Source organism: Ailuropoda melanoleuca, chromosome 14, assembly GCF_002007445.2.
Source record: "Ailuropoda melanoleuca isolate Jingjing chromosome 14, ASM200744v2, whole genome shotgun sequence".
In the NCBI taxonomy this organism is placed as follows: Eukaryota; Metazoa; Chordata; class Mammalia; order Carnivora; family Ursidae; genus Ailuropoda; species Ailuropoda melanoleuca.
In genome coordinates, this window is record NC_048231.1 from 48738936 (window position 1) to 48756038 (window position 17103).

The 17103-nt window shown below is 47.4% G+C and overlaps 1 protein-coding gene across 1 annotated transcript in view; it reads right to left on the reverse strand.

The window, feature by feature from the left end:
• Nucleotides 1-3308: 3308 nt before the first annotated feature.
• Nucleotides 3309-17103, reverse strand: part of APCDD1 (APC down-regulated 1) — a 34187-nt gene continuing 20392 nt past the window's right edge. Inside the window, exons 4-5 of the mRNA XM_002921728.4 lie at nucleotides 8095-8416; nucleotides 3309-6669 (exon numbers count right to left, since the gene is read on the reverse strand). Of these exons, the coding sequence (XP_002921774.2) occupies nucleotides 6218-6669; nucleotides 8095-8416 (774 nt within the window). The 3' untranslated portion in view covers nucleotides 3309-6217. The remainder of the gene's footprint in view (nucleotides 6670-8094; nucleotides 8417-17103) is intronic.

Sequence of the window (17103 nt, forward strand, 5' to 3'; positions counted from 1 at the left end):
AGCAGCTGACCTACAGCAACCTAGCAGGTATAGAGCCAGGGGGCTAACTCCCCCACTCCTCTCCTCCTGCCTTGGCTGGGACTGTCTGCCTACGCCCGTGTTGGCCGAATTTAGTCGGATGGTGGAGGCAAGGGAGTGCATGGCTGCAGTCCATGTGGGGTCCCAGTTGGGGAAGGGTGGAGCCCGGGTCTGGACCTGGAGAGCCCAGCAGACAATATCCTGCCCAGCTTACCATGGTGTGCCTCTCCTGCATTCTCCTCTGGGCCTATTTTGCTGAGCATGGCTTTTGAGTACTTCATCCTCAAGATGTGGACAAGCCTTCCCATCTGAAATGAACGGGTTAGGGCCTGGCGGATACAACCACAGCACAGATGGGTGCAGTGGCTCAATACTTGACTTGGGTACAAAGCCTGAAAGAAAATATGGAGAGTTCACGTGAGTGATTGTCTGGACGGTGCTTATTTACATGCACAGGCAGACGTAGCTTGACCAGATGTTGTGCTAAACCAGGGACAAGATAAGCGCCAGCCTGTTCTGACAATTCACTAAAACACACTTTGGCCCCAGAGAGCACAGACACTCATATGCGTACTTCCACCCGGAGATCTCTCATGTTGCACAACATGCTGCTTCTCAGGAGTTTCACTGAGTGCTTTAAGTCTCTCTCCAGCTTGACCCAAGCTGCTCAGGTATCTGTCCATTGAGCTTGATGTATCAAGTGTGTGCTCATGTGTGCAGAAGCCCTTCACTCACTGGTCTGGAGATCTTGGACCAGGAAAGATCTGGATGGAATCATCTTGGGCTGGCTGAGGAAGTGAGGGTCACGGAAGCCTGAGGATGTTTGGAAGTTGAAAATGCCTGCTTGTTGCAAAGAGGGCACACGTTCTTCTGTCCGGATGGTTCCCGAAGACTTCTGGGACGTAGGAGGATCCTTTGGCTTCCCCAGGCCTGATCAGGGAGTAATGATTGGGAGTTCTGCTTGCAAAATTTAAAGCAGAGACTGCTGCTGCCCTAGCTTCTATTCTCTCTCCCCTGAACTCAGGGACTAAAGTATGCTTCACCAGCTTTGCTGTGTCTCCTCATGTTCTGGAAGGGTGGGTGATAAAGTCCCTAAAGAAAAACTGGCTTGTTTGTGGGGAGTTAGGACAAGCACACTGCAAACCATACCCGGATTTCCCCGCAAGAATTCAGAACAGTAAAGTACTAGGTTGTAGTGAAGATGAAACAAGGTAAGTATGCGAAGAACCAGTTATGAGGCCGTGGACAGTGTGCATTCCAGAAACAGCCGCTGTGCTTGAGAAAGTTGGGCTGACATTCCAGGGCATGGAAAGAACAGCTCCAGAAAAACTCTTTGATTCCCTAATCCCTGACTTCAGGGAGCATCACCTTTATCATCTAGAACCTGAAATTAGTGATGCTTTTTTGGTCTTCTCTAGAGTCGGTCGAAGTTTCCAAGGAATTCAATGCTCTATTCGCTAGCCTTACTTTAAAACACACTTTAACAACTGGTGAGATATAATCTGGAATGTGTAGTGGGAAAGAAGAATTGATTTGTACACTGGCGAAATATACATATAATTAAAAATCAGAAAGATCTTCACAAGGACAAAGGGCGGAAAAGCATTGACGATGGATACGAATGTCCCCTGGAACTGGATGCTGATTGCTCTTCTTCTATGTAAGTGGCAGAGAACTCTGCAATGAGTGCTATTTCTTTTTAACGGACCATAGTACTCATATTGGCATGCTCTCCATTTGATATTGGGAAGAGAATTCATTTCAAAATCTTAATTTATGCAAAGGGCTTTTAAGGCAAAGCGGCCTTATGTGTTACTAAGGTGCCTTTTATTTCCAGGGATAGGAAGGCAGCAATAGTGGAAGAGAGCTCTCTTCTTGCCTACGCGAGCTTTCCCTGCCAAGCTGCTTGCTTCTAACACAATGATATACTCTCTTCTGCTTTGAGATGACGCTCGTTTCAGAGACTTTTTTTTCTTTTAAAGCTCTACTTAGATGCTATGCGTTGAGAATACTACAAGGCTGATTAAGTCTTCTTTTTCATGTAAGTGATGCCGGGAATCAGATATAATATAGCTCCTCTTCCCAAATAAGCTGGAGGATAAAACTGCAACATGCAACAGATCTTCCCATTTTCAATGAGCTATCTCAATGTTTCAAACTGATTCCAGGGCAGACATATTACCCTGGGCTCAGCGTGTGGGAACATGGACTGCGTTATTTAGGGAAACGGGAAGACATTCTGCAAATGAGCTTTCTTAACACACAGTGTCCCTCACTTGGCTATTATAACCTTGATTTTCTGAAGGTCAGGTCCTCTCAAATGCTGCCTCATCTGCTGCAGAAAAAGCCTGAGCCTCAAATGCTGAGGCTTCAGGATGTACAATTCCCAACCTGCTGAGGATCTTTCTCAGCCTTTCATATCACTCGAGATGGAGAGACTTCATGAGGAATAAAGAGGCTGGAGCAGTTCCTGAGCAGCGGACAAAGCTGCCAGGTGCCCCTCCAGCTCTGGAGGGTGAAGATGCAGCTGGTGGTTGATGAAGCTTGGATGCCTGGGGCCGCAACATGGTGAGCTCTGTGCTCACAAACCCTCTGGCTTCCAGATTCTAACAGAATAGCTCTACAAGGCTGATTAGGTGAAGGGGGCATGGAATTGCTCGGGTGGTGTTCCAGGTGTTCCAGAGGGCATAGGGGTTGCACAGGCGGTTGTACAGTGGATGTCAGAAACCAAGAGACCCAAATGAATCCATGGAAACCACGGGAGGCCATGGGTCAGATCCTGCAACCTGCTGTCCAGTGTGCCGTGCACTTGAGTAGAGGAGATGTGGGTGTGCCCAGTGGGCACACTTTGTGCCCTACCACTTGGCATCAGTTAGGTCTCCCCTGGAGCAATGTGATTGTGTCAAGTGTCCACGTCATCAGGTCTCAGTCAATGCAGAAGTGGGAGGGCATAACCTCCCCAGTGTTTTTTTTCCTCAGGATAGTGTTACTTCTACCTACTAAAATCCCAGGGAAATGGGGTTGTGATAAAATAAAAGCCCCACGGACATGCAGAGATTGTTCACCCTGCAGGCCAAAACCTCGGATCATCAAAGGGATTTAAAGGATTCAATTAGTCTTTTAGGACACATGATTCTCTTACTTGTAAGAAAAGAATGCTTACACATTTTTCTCAAGAATCCAGAAATCAGTGAGAAACATTTATCCAAGCTACCTTTATTTCTTCTTAATGCAGATGTATCCTTATGAAAGATGTTTGGACTCACAAAAGCTTAAATGTCTTGAAAAGGCCAGAAAAATCTGTGTCAGGTAGAGAAATTCTCTGTTCAGAGTGGGCCCACTCTCCGTGTATTTCCACCCATCCCTGCTCCCCTAATGCCACCTCAGGATGGTCTGCATTTTCCTTTGAGGACGTGTCCAGAAATGCCCAGTTAGATGCTATCTGTTGGTTGTCGCACTCCATTGCCATCGCCTGATAAGTCATACGTATGGGGGGGGTGGTGTTTACCTTTTTAAAATGAAACATTGCAATGTGTGTGTGGACTGCTTTGGACATCATCTGTGTTTTCAAGACCTATTTAAAGAGTTGGTGGGATGGAGAATCTCTTCTATTCTTTTGAAAGCTTTCCCTTCAACCAGGAACCACAGGTCTTACGGTCCAGTCATTTTTACAAGTGTGTGTGAAGCCCTGTCGAGGATGCCCTGACTCCTAGCCTCTCGCGCAGGGATCCTGGGTGCTGGGTGCTGCTGAGAGTTACCCGAGTGGGCTGCCACAGCACCAGGATGCCACGACGGACTGTTCAGGATGGCAGGAGGGACACCACCACCTGGAAGTCACAGACGCTAGGCATCTACGCAGATGACCAGATTTGTCATGTCTGCACAAATTACCTTTGTTCCATACTGGGTGACTGGGGGCTCCAGGAAGCTCCTTTCTAAGTCCAGGTCCCCCTGGAGTTGACAGGATTTGCCGAAGAAACTTTTTTTTTAATGTTTTTTTATTATATTATGTTAGTCACCATACAGTACATCCCCGGAAGAAATAACTTTCTGACCCTGACCATCATCAGCCTACTACCCAGGAAGAGAGGAAGTCTAGTTCCAGGCCGGGAAGTCGAGAAGAGCCATCCTTTATTTACTTACTTCTTTCACCAAACCCAGTATTTACAAGGGGAGCTACCTGCCACTAACTTACGGACCCTTATTTGCGTTAATACGACATAACCAAAACAAGATGTGATATACGTGAGTGATACAGCAAGTGACAGGCATACATCTAATTGTGATGATTATTTGTGAGTAAATTACACTGGCCATTCTCTGTAATGATTTATGTGTCAGAAAGTGATGCGACCCCATGAATGTCATGTTGTCCTAAGACATATATACATACACATACATTATATTCATGTTAATACCTATGTATTTGGATACATGTGTGCATGTATGTGTGTGTGCGTGTGGTGTACTTTTTAAAAGTATGAATATCTAAGCCTAGGTGAGTGCCTGTGAATTACATGGCTATAAATCTAGTCACTTTTATGGCAAATCGCTGACGTATTCTTTAGCAGTGAACACAGTTTTTCACATAATTTTATTATATCCTTTAAAGATAGCATTAGTGCTAACTAAATAGATCCACAGGTAAAATGAATTCTGTGGGAGTATCTTTGACATCTTTGTTTATTAAACTTGGCAGACATTAAGTTAGTATTTCATTCGATAAACCCCTCAGTATGCACAACTTAAAATATATTCTAAAGATAAAGCACTTTGGTACTCCCTGCTATCCTTACAATTTGTCACCACACTGAATGCTACAGCATTTCATAAAGTTAATTTTTAAATACAAGTATGACTCTTGACCTCGATTGTGGTTTCCGTGCTCACTCTGATTCCATCCAGGCTTTCGGTGACCTGCTATTTCCCTCCGTCGGGCTCTATTGGCCATAGCACTTGGTGTTCAGATAGCACCATCTGTAATGATCCAAAGGAATGGGCAGCCATGACTCATGCCCCCTCCCAACGTCTGTGAGGAAGAAGCTCAGAGACTCTCCAGAAGGTGACCCTGAGACCCTGTGAGCCACAGAGCAAAGGCAACAGCAGGACAGAAACTGAGCAAACCCAGCACATCCGGTGATAAGGGGGCTTTTCCCAAAGCGTGGGTCTCACACACATTGAGGGTCTAGTGCAGCCCCGGTGAGGATGCCCCCACTACACTCTCTTTGAACAGCCAGGTCCCTGAACAGCAAAGCATGGTCTCTGAATAGTCATCTTTGAAGGTAGCCGAGGTGGCCAAGCGAGGCTCTATCGCTCACCCCTAACCAGACACAGCATGAGCCAGGACAAGGGTCCCATGAAGAGGAAACTGTGGAATGAACAGGCACTTTTTAACCATTCAGGTAGCATTTAACGCACTGTCACCATCCCGTGCATCGCTGGTCCTATGTGTACTGCTTTTGGTATCTGCTCGACCACGCTTGTCAGCTGAACAGTCATCAGGCAGTGTGCATTCGGCAACCACCCAGAAACCAGCATTTCACCAGGTCTCCTTTCCCCACAAGTTAAAACAACAGTAGTTTAAATTATGTTGAAACTTTAATTACAGATACTTTTCTACTCAACATTTGAAAGTTGTGATTCCCTCCTTCTTTTGCATTAAGGCTGTCAGGATGTCTTTCCCTATATACATATCTACACTCAAGTCTCTTCTTAGTAACAGGGGTCTTGATGACAGTCCCAAACCAACTCTGCACTGGATTCCAGGTCATTACACAGCTTCAGGGGAGGACAAGAAGCATCCGCGGATCAGTGGCAGGAAAAGCAGGAGTCTGATATTCGTCGACATGAAACTCAGAAACAGAATAATGATTCCGAGGAAGAACAGAAGAGGGCTTAGCCGTCACCCTGCCCCCTCTACCAAACACACTAGCTCGACACTCTCTGCGGTCTTAAAGTGCAATTACTGTTGAGCAGGCGCCCGGGCCTGGGATCCCACTGGCCAGAGTTCAAAGCAGAAACTTCAAACAGCACTGCTCAGGACTCAGGCTGGGAGGGAGGGGGCCGGGCAGCAGAAAAGGAGCCACATTTCCGGGGCGTTCAAGTGCATCACAAGAAGTAGAGCCCTTTCTTTTTTGTAAAGAATATCTGTCAATTGTAAGGAATCCTGGTTTGGAAAAATATAGCTTTTTAAAAACTTCTATCTGAGGACGTTCCAGTGCAGTAGAGTCAAAAGGCCGGCGAGCACAGCAAGGAGCAGGGGACAAGCGCTCCGCCCTGGAGCCCAGCTCCCGTACTGGTGACCCCGGTGGTCCTCGGAGAAGTCCTCGGCTCTGGGCGCGGACGACGCGCACTGGACTAGGGGCATCTGGTAGGAGGTGGCTCTCTTCTCGGGCCTGTCTGGACTGGACCCGTCACTGGGCCTCTGGCCGTTGAAGAGCAGATAGCGGCCACGGGCATCCTGCTCCATTTTGAAGATCTCGTATTCAGTGTGAGGTAGTTTGATCCCCAGCGCCACGCAGCCGTTGGTGTGTGTCACGTCCTGCTGGACGCCCACCTGCCAGGAGCCCTCGGCCCCACACTCGTTCCCGTTGAAGACGTTGAGGAGTGAGGCCGTGGCCGCGTCCATGGGGGTGACCTTCATGTGGTTCACTGCGAAGGAGAGAGGACAGGTCGGTGAGTCAGGGGGTGGGGCGTGTGGTGCACAAAACACTCTGGCTGCACAGCCACCTCCCAGTCGCAGCCAGCACAGAAGCACCCCCAGTGGAGAGTGTTCAGCGTGTTGATGTGAAGGGCCATCACCCCAAACATACTGCAGGGAGACCTCACTTGGCGTATAAATGCGGAGCCCACGCTGCAGCCGACTGCCTGTTACCGTGAACTCAAACTGTCACACACAATGTCTCCGGGGAGTTGCCCTTGGTGACACTGACTCTTTGGCATTGACACAATATTCAACACAAACTGGAATTTTGTTTTTATGAAAAAGTTTTGAGGCTTTTCAAAAGTTTTGGTGTTGAACGCCTATACTAGTTAGCAGTCTTGCAAATTCTTACTGGCCCATATATCAGGCATCTAAAATGAACTAAGCTGCAAGCAAGAAAAATATGAGTGAATACATTAAATAAAAATCCCAGCACGTATAGAGGGCTATTTCTGAAGGACCCCAGGGGACTGGACTTAATGCGCACCACGACAGCTTCGGGGTGGAATCAGACCAAGATGGCTGTTCTCTTGGCCACATCTAGCAAAGGTCCATCCTTGCTGGAGAAAACCTTCCTAAGTGGATGATTAAGATGCCCTAGGACTTATCTAGGTTAGCAGAAATACTTCATATTAAATAGACTGAACCATGCGATGCTATCCTAGAAGGGGTCACACCCAGTATCTGGATCACCTCTATTTGTCTGTGACATGACTGACACCATCTTAACAAGATATAGAAGTGTAAAAAGAAATTCTAGAAAAAGAGGCCATGAGACCTCCCTTGCTGATCACAGACTGGAGAATTTCACCCCTTCGGCTCCTCAGTTAGGTAATCATTACAAATCCTAAACCTCCCAGAGCTCCAGGCACAGGACAACTTTCAAGTGCATGACAAAGTCAGCGCTGGAAAGGCCAATGCTGAGCACCTGAGCTGTAACTAACACCTGCTCTTTAATGCCCACTCCAGAAAGCACACTGAATGCGGCAAGTGAGATATATGTTATCACAGGGGCAGCCCAGAATCACCCTGAGCTGTGCACAAACAGGAAACGTGCAGACGTGAGGCTTCACCCCTCGTCACATGCTCCCTGGCTACATCTGACACCGTGCATAGCAGTGTGGGCCCTCCCGCACTGTGGCCCACGGGCTCAGCCACCCCTGTTGGCCCCATCCTGAGCAGAGGGGACCTTGAAGGCTGTTGTGAATGATGACCTTGAAGCAGAAAGGACTCCCTAATTTCTCCCCCAACATCTCTCCCAGGGGGGAAAAAAAAGCCCTTTCCCTCAGGCTCTGCCTGGACAAAAAGTCCCCAAACCGCTCAGTTTTTCACCCGCTGTGCTGTTACTGTGGGAGTCGAGGCAGGAGCCCTACCTTTGAACACAAACTCCGTGCCTCCCATGACCCTGGAGGAGTGCACTCCCCGGCTGTAGCGGCCCTTGGCGTAGATGGTGAAGGTGGGGTGCTTGCAGACAGGGTCGGAGTAGTGGTAGTAATGCCCTTCCCAGGTGTTATTGTTGTCATGGAAGATGAAGTGGCGTGTGAGGAAGAGGACCTCGGGCCGCACCTCGCAGCGCTGGCTCACCCACTCGCCGTGCAGGCCGACGGTCAGGTCAGCCTTGGGGGGCAAGAGGGGCGGGCGGTGCTCATCTGACCTGTGGATGATGCGGCAGGCGATGCAGGCATGGTCGTGGTTCTGGGGACAAGAAACACACACGCGGAGAGACCTTTGTCTTTATCACAGAGCAGAGCACACACGCTCCCCTCAAATGAGGCTCACCAATGGGATCGGGCAGGGCCCCGAGGGCACCGTCACTTGTTACCTGGGGACCCAAGAGGTACCTGGAGCTATGCCCTCGGGCACGGATGGGACGGTGGTAGGGTGTGTGTGTGTGTGTGTGTGTGTGTGTGTGTGTGCGCAAGTGGGGGCTGAGAAGTGCACATGTGTGTTTGGCTGACATTAGGGACTTGTCTAAACATTTCAGCTGGGATGTATACTCTCTTTAGAATCCTATCACAAGTCCCAGACACTTGACTTTGGCAAGACTAGCATCACCTCATACCCGCTGGATGGCTGCTATGAAAAATATCTGAAAAGAACAGTGTGGACAAGGATGGGGTTGGGGGGGACTGGAACCTGCGTGCACTGCTGGTGGGAAGATAAAATGGTGCAGCGGCTGAGGAAAAGAACTCCCATACGATCCAGCAATTCCTCCTCTAGCTTATATCCAAAGGATGCCAGGTCTTGAAGAGCCAGCTACTCATCCATGTTTCTAGCAGTGTATTCACACAGCCAAATGATGACAACAACCCGTATCCATCAACGGGTGAATGGACAAACAAGGTGTGGTCCACACATCCAATGAAAGATTATTCAATCTTGAAAAAGGAAAGAAATTCTGAGCTGCAACACAGATGAACCTTGACGACATGATGCTAAGTGAAATTAGTCACCAATGGACAAATCCCAATTTCTACGATCCCAATCCCACTTCTATGAGGGACCCACAGTGATCAAATTCAGAGACAGAGAGAAGAATCGTGGTGGCCAGGGGCTAGGGGAGGGGGGACGGGGAGCTCCTATTTAATGGGGACACAGCTTCAGGTCAGGAAGATGAAAAAGTTGTGTGGGTGGATAGGGGAGATGGTCGCACAACAGTGTCAATGTACTTAACGCCACTGAACTGGACACCTCAAACGGCTAAGATGGAAATGTCATGTGTATTTTACAATTAGATTTTTTTTCACTTTTAAAAACAATTATGAGACACACAAAACTAAAAAAAAAAAGACAGCCTTCCAATTGCTGGGATGACAAAGGGAGCTGTGTAGAAAAGCAGGGGTCCTTTCAAAGGAGGGCATAAAGGAAGCAGCCAGCAAGAGGGCAGGAGCAGAGGCCTCCACAAAGACAGTCTGCACACCTGTCATCCATTTATGTCTGCCAGCCCCCAGGTTGGAAGGTTTATAGGCTTTTAATTTGCTTCCTGCTTTATAGCTTTAAGCCATTTAATTAGTGCAAGATAGCTGCAGCTCTGTCTTTCAGGGGCTGTCTCCCTGAGCGTCCCCTTTAGAACACTCCCACGGTCCCCGGACGACAGCTGGCTGTCTGGGGCTGTGGCTGAGAAACCCTCCAATGAGCAGAGGTGGCCAGAGACTGCCCACCAGCAGTGCACAAATGGGTTTGCTATCTGTAATTTGGGGATTTAAAAACATCATTTGTGGCCACTTCATTTCTGGCCATTCTAAGACAGGAGTCTCCTTCCCTGACAAGATTTGTCTCCTCAAATACCAATCTCAATTCGGCAACCTCCCAGAAAGCTTCTCGGATGCGGCAGAGGAGGCTGGGAGAATAGAGCTCTTCATTCTCACTAGAGCTGCCGCATAACATCAGGGATCCAGTGCTCTTCCGTAGGAACAGGAACAGGCTCGGTGAGAGGAGGGGGTGCCGTGGTAGCGTGTGGAGTTCCTGTGATGCTGTTAAGAACAATGGCACAGAGGCCTGACCTTGGCGATGGGGACCTGGCTGAATCATTTCTGTTCGTCAGCAGAGAAAAGCAAGCCACAGGCAGGGGAAGCTTGCTATCCATCAGCTGGGCCTGTGAGAATTTAGGGACAGAGTAGGAGGAAGCTGGCCCTTAGGTACTGGTCTTGCCAAATTCCCATTTTTTTTATTGTGGTAAAATATACGTGACGTAAAACTTACCACCTTAACCATTTTAAGTGCATAGTTCAGTGGTGCTAATAAGCACATTCACACTGTTGAGCAACCGTCACCACTGTCCATTTCTACAATTTTTTCCATCTTCCCAAACTGAAACTGTGTACCCAAGACGCCAACTCCCCAGTCTTTCATCGAGCCCATTCTACTTTCTGTCTCTATGGAGTTGTGTAGCCTAGGGACCTCGCAGCAGTGAAAGCACACAGAATCGGTCCTTTTTGGGACCAGCTTATTTCACTTAGCATAATGTCCTCAAGGTTCGTGCATGTTGTAGCCTGGGTCAGATTTTCCTCTCGTTTTAAGGCTGAATAATATTTCCATGTGTGTATGCACCACATTTTGTTTATCCATTCATCCTCTGATGAACACTCCATTTTTTTGGCTACTGTGAAGAACGATGCTATGAGCACAGACAGGCATACAATCTATTTCAGACCCCACTTTCAGGTCTTTTGGGCATACACTCAGAAGTGAAATTTCTGGATCATACCATAATTCGATGTTTAACTTTTGGAGGAATCACCACCATACTGTTTTCCACAGCAGCTGCACCATTTTACATTCCCACCCACACTGCACAAGGGTTCCGATTTTTCCACATCCTTGTCAACAATTATTTTTTTCTTTTTGATAATAGCCAATCAAATGGGTATGGTGTGGTATCACACTGTGGCTCTGATTTGCATTTCCCTAATGACTGAGCATCTTTTCATGTGCTTATGGGCTACTCGTATATCTTCTCTGGAGACATGTCTATTCAAGTCCTTTGCCCATTTTTTAATAGGGTTGTTTTTCTTGTTATTGTTGAATTACCTAGTAGCCTGTTATAACAACTCTTGAGCAGGCATGAAGAAACCAAGATGTCATAAACATGGGTGGGATTTTTGGCCTCTCTGTGGATACTGTCACCAAGTGGACAGTTTTAGCCATGGTTAGATAAGGGAGAAACCTGTTATATGGACAGATTTTGAATAAATCTAATTTGTGCTCTTAATTCCCACCATCCTTGGCTTGAATAAAACTCAAAAGACCTATAGGAACAATTATGCGGAAGCAGAAATTAAGGCCTATATACTAGCTCTAAAGTTTCTTTTTTGGGGGATGCTTTTCTTAAACAGCAGCTTTTCGGGGTGCCTGGGTGGCTCAGTCGGTTAAGTGTCTGCCTTCAGCTCAGGTCATGATCCTGGAGTCCTGGAATGGAGCCCACAACAGGCTCCCTGCTCAGCAGGGTGTCTGCTTCTCCTTCTGCCTGCTATTCCCCCTGCTTGTGCACTGTCTCTCTCTCTCTCTTGCTTTCTCTCAAATAAATAAAATCTTAAAAAAAATAAACAGCAGCTTTTCAAAAAGAACAAATGGGAAGAGTTTTTTGACATTAAGAATGATGTGTACTCTGAAATATCATTTGCTTTATGAAATTCCTCTCTTTTTTGGTCCATGCTCTGATACATGATTCTAAGAAGCTATCCTTTTGTGGGCTCTCTCGTTGGGCTTCTACCTAAGTCCCTCCCTGAATCTTAGAAAGGGCTACTTTAAAGTTAGAGTTTCTACACACAGAAGATCTGAAGGTTAAAGCAGAGGGACCAGAATGTGTTTCCTTGTTGCTACTCTTTACGCCAACTATAAAAAGCTTTAATTCTGAAGGAGGAGGGGAGAAAAAAAGATTGCCATGTAATTTCCTAAAAGAAGAAAATCAAACTCATTCTAACCTCTAACTTCGTAAGTGCTCAATGTTATAGGCAAAGAGTGGGGTTTTGCCCACTCTACGTTCTGATTCCTGCCTGGCGCCCTGACAACACGTCAGCTATGCACAGCTTGCACGTGCAAGCCATGTGAGTGTAAGGAAGTTCAAGTGCACCATGCCCTTAGCTTACAACCTCTCAAAGAGACCACAGGTACACTTTACAGATGAGGCCAACAAGGCACAGAGAGAGAGAATAACATGGCCCAGATGATTTTACAAGCCAAAGTAGAGTCTGGAACATAACTTGATCTTGGGGCTTGCTGAGTGCTATCCCCTGGCCCCAGCCTGGCCCTTAGGCTGAGAACAGATGTCTCCCTATCAAGGACTCTGGTCCCTAGAAAAGGTCTTCTCTGGCCGATGACTGATAGGGATTCTCCAAGCTCTCTCCTGTTCCCTGCCAACATTTATTTCTGGAGAGGTGGTTCGTCAACAACATTTGCTGAGAGTATCCACTTGTTTCCAGTATCTTCCCAGAATGGAAGAAATTACTTGATATCATCTTGCCGTGAAGAGACCAACTAGAGAAGCAAGATGAATGCAACATTTCTTGGGCTAAAAGTTTTGCCCGAGGAGGAGGAGAAATGGGAACAGATGATGGAAACTTCCTTTCACAGAGTTTTCTTCCATGGGATAAAAAACACATTCATGTGTCTCAGGAAGAAGCCTGCCAGTGACTGAAGCTGAAAACTTTTTTTTTTTTTTTACAACTGCAATTCTCCATGCATTCGATTATATTCTACTGTAGGTATTCCTGCATACACAGCCTTCTGCGGGCCTCTCCATTTCACTGGAGAAGAACTTCATCAAGCTCTTAGAGGTCAAGACCAGAGTACGCTCCCTTTTTTCTACTTCCCATGACGTCTGGGGGAGCGTGCCAGGTATGATGAAGGCTCATGAGTGGCAGAGTGATTGCTAGAATGCTGTCACTGGCTATTTAACAATATGAATAGAGTAGGCCAGCAGTCATCGCAAATGATGAGAGCTGACCGCCTTGTGGAATGGGCCTCTCGGGGTGCTTTTCAGATCTGGAATCCCAGGAGTTTATGAACTTGGGCTCATTCTAACAACCTCAATGGGTCATGATGATTGCACTTTCAGGAGGAAGTGGAATAGCCTTGGTCACACCTGCCGTGTGTCTCAAACAGTAGCTTTAGGAGCCGCTGAAGGTGGCTGGCCATGAAGCGACGGGGGATGAAAGGATGCTGGAAGGACACAAGAACGGTGGGCTGCCAACGTCTCAGGCTTCACATTTATCTCCTGACCCTTTAGTGAGACAAAAGTCAACTCAACACTGCCCTGGAGTTAAAAAGGGGCACTTGGGTGGGGGTGGGGTCCCTGGGAGCAGCCCTTCATTTTCTAGAAAGAGGTTTTCTAAGAAGATTAGAATCCAACAAGTTAGCTCACAAAAGCCTTTCCAGTTTACAAAACATTAGTAAATCACACCAAAGATAAGTTTGCTTCCACCTTGCCTATACACACACTATGTACAGACTCAACAGCCAGACAGGAACGGCCACGAGAGGCCAGTTCTTTAAAACTAAGGACTTCAAGAATGGTTATGGAAAAAAATTTCTGATTGATGTTTTTACTTGTTTGATTGTTTCTTCCACTCCTATCAATTTAAATTCATTTCAATAGTTAAAGTAGATTCATTTTAATAATGACATTAACTCTGCTGTAAATCCAGAAGCCCTCCAGGTCTGGCCCTCTCCTCCTCCTCCACGCTCCCCCCAGTACTGACCCAGCACCCCTGCACACTACGGGCCTGCTCCAGACTTTCTGAACGGTTGATTTCCGGCACGCCCAGGCTCTCACTCCGTCCTTGGGCTCTCTTGCCTTTTAAGGGATGAACTGTTTACCACTTATACTGTCCCTGACAACAAGTATTTCCTGGTCCACTAACTCCTTAAATAAAGCAACCTTGCATGTCTGTTTATCTGTTGAAATACTCTGGAATCAAGAAATATAACAAACTGTTTCTGCAAGAAAAGTGGCTGTCAGCAGCCGTGGGGTGCAGCAATCGACTGCAAGACACTTCACACTTTGGCCCAAATCAGATGTCCACGTAGGCAATCCTTTCCAGGTCAAGACCCCATCATCCAAACAATGTGTACCATCTGCTGCTCTATAGTAAACACCCAGACCAGGCAAGCAGGGTCACACTTTTCTTTAGGATTCATCCTTGATGTAAGATGGGCTTTTTAGGTCATGACTCCTTGAACTCCCTGGTCCTCTCCCACCTCTTCCGTTCCGTGTCACCTCCACAAATCTCCTTTCCCTCCAGCAGCAGAAAGAGAAGGAAGGCGAATTCTTCCACAACCACCTTCCTTCCCCAGCTCCTTCTGCCGTTAGTCCTGTGACACCCACTCACCCAGCCACCTGGGAGCCCCGCCAAGCACATGCCTGAGGCAGGGCCCCCTCCGTGTGGCAGAGCCAACTCCTGGGGCTGGGCTGAAAAATGTGCTGCCCGTGGCCACCTGGTCCACAGTCCCTTGAATGTCACAGATGTCAGAGAGTCTCAAAGTTCATCTGTATTTCTCACAGACTGTGAAAAGGCTCGGAAAGGCCAGCTCCCTCAAAAAGAAATGCTCGTTCACAGTCTAGCGATTTCTACAGAATTTAAGAGAGAAAGCACATGAGTATCACCTTCTTCATTTTCAGTGCTCAGCTACTCTTGAAAACACTTCGGTGCCTGTCTTCCTCAGATGTGCTGTGAATGCGCTGGGGCAGAATATTTGAGATGCACGGCTTGGGGAAAGTTGTCTGGTTTTAGACAACCCCTTTGATTTACGACCCTGTGGCTAAATCAGTGCAGGATTTTGGAGAAAGACCAATTCCATTTGCTTACAAGTCTGATCCTGAGGCTCTGGCATTTCCAACAACCCGGGTGATCATTTGCTTTTAATTACTATTTGATTCTACCACTGAAAGAATTCAGCTCGCTAACCCTTCAACTGCACAAAAATCTAGGCAGAGGGTGATGGCTGCCCTGATATTAAACTCAATTGAGGGAACGCATCTTCTTTCAGGGGTATTTTATGTGGTCTTGATTTTTCGTGGTGAATAGCAGCCAATTTCATCCTGAAAGAATCCTCCCAGCACACCTGATTCTCTTCAAACGCGATATATTTGCCAAAGGACTCTGAACCTCACAGCAAAGCTGTATAAAGCTTAGAAAAACAAGTTGATTTAAAGTTTCTATTTTTACATGGTGTCCCGTTTCCAGAGGGGCTGAGACTAGTGGTTTCAAACTCAATTTAGCATTTAAACTAATTTTCAGCCAGGTCTCTATGGACCGGCAATTAGGGGAGGCAAAGAGTTCAAAGAGGCGGGTGGCAGGGGGGGAATGTGGTCTCTCCGGATGCGCTCCCATCCCTCCTCCTTCCTCCTTCCCGTTCCCAGCGGGTGAGGCGACCTGCCACTGCCCAGCGGGCAGGGAGCACCTGGGGCTCTGCCTGCGCCCAGTCTGGAAAGGCACCAAGGGTGAAGCCTGCTTCTTCCTTCTCATAGCTGTCCTGGGGAAGGATCTAAAAACTTCCTGAGGACTTGGCGGCATGCTGCGGGCCAAGACGTTCAATGCCAGGGACAACAAGAGAAGAACGGGCCCTTTCAGCTCCCAGAGCCACACAGACCTCACTGGCCTTCGAAGGACGCCCGTGGCCATGCGGGCTGGCAGCGGAAGCGGAGGGCAGTGCACACCAGCCCTGGACACCCGCCTGGGTCCTCCTCCCAGCCCTGCCACCAGCTCCAGCAATGGCTGCAGCACTCCTGTGAGCCTCAGAGCCCTAGCTTCCGAAATTTATTTTAATTTTGCATGGTGACTCTGTTTGGATAATACAAGATCATGGCACAAGGTGCAAAAGGTACACAGTGATAAGCGTCGGTCAACTGTCCCCCAATCGTTCCCTTCCTCAGAGGCAATTGTTAGGTTTCCCGTGTACCCTTCCAGAAATACTGTCTTTGTAAGTTCGTCTTATTCTTCTTTCATTATTAGTTTCACACAGTGGTATCATACTCTGTATGCTATTCTAGATCTTCTTCTTCTCCTTCTTTTTTTTTTTTTTTGTACTTAACAGTATGCCCAAAGTGCTTTCCACCCTTAAAATTAAATCAGGGCATCAGGCCTAGGGTTTAGATGGTCTACCTCTTAAGTATCTGGGTAAATGTCCTCACAATTGCCTTAGCAGGGGAGGGAGGAGAAAATGGGAGGAGAGGCTTCATAGGGAGGCATCCTCAAACACTTTGAGGCCCCTGGTCAATGTCATCGTCATTGTCATCCCTCCAGGAGACACGTGCCCAGAAGGGCTACCTACTCCATGGGTGGGGAGAAGGGAACTTTGGTGAAGGGTCCTTTCCAGATGGCAGGCACTAANTGAAGGGTCCTTTCCAGTCGATTTTTATAATCTTACCACTTTATAGAAGAAAAATCAAGGCTCCCAGAGGTCAGATGACACCACCAACACCCACAGCTGATGGCCACAGAAGTGGATTCCAGGATTGGATACCACCTCCAAAGTCCATATTCTCGCCAATTTATCCAGACAGTGTTAAAAAGAAAAAAAAAGAAAAAATAAAAACACATCTCCCACTTTTTTGTTTATAAAAATTCTAAGGTCAGGCTTACAACTATCATCCTTAGTCCTCATGCCAATGGTAATAACTTACGGTCAAGACATTTTTCCTCCAGGAACCACAAGTGTGTGCCTTTGCTCTCCCAACAGACAGGCTCTGTTCAGTGAATGGACTGACAGCAGGAGAAATGCCTCCTATAGGCCTGGGGAGGGAGTGGGAGAGAATCTTCCAGAGCTGCAAGTCTACGAATACTGATTTTACCTATCGGGCCTCCTGATGGGGTTTGCCACCAGAAGTAACAGCAGTAAGCTAAGAGTGAGGGAACGGAGCTGAGGAAAGAAAGGTGTCATGG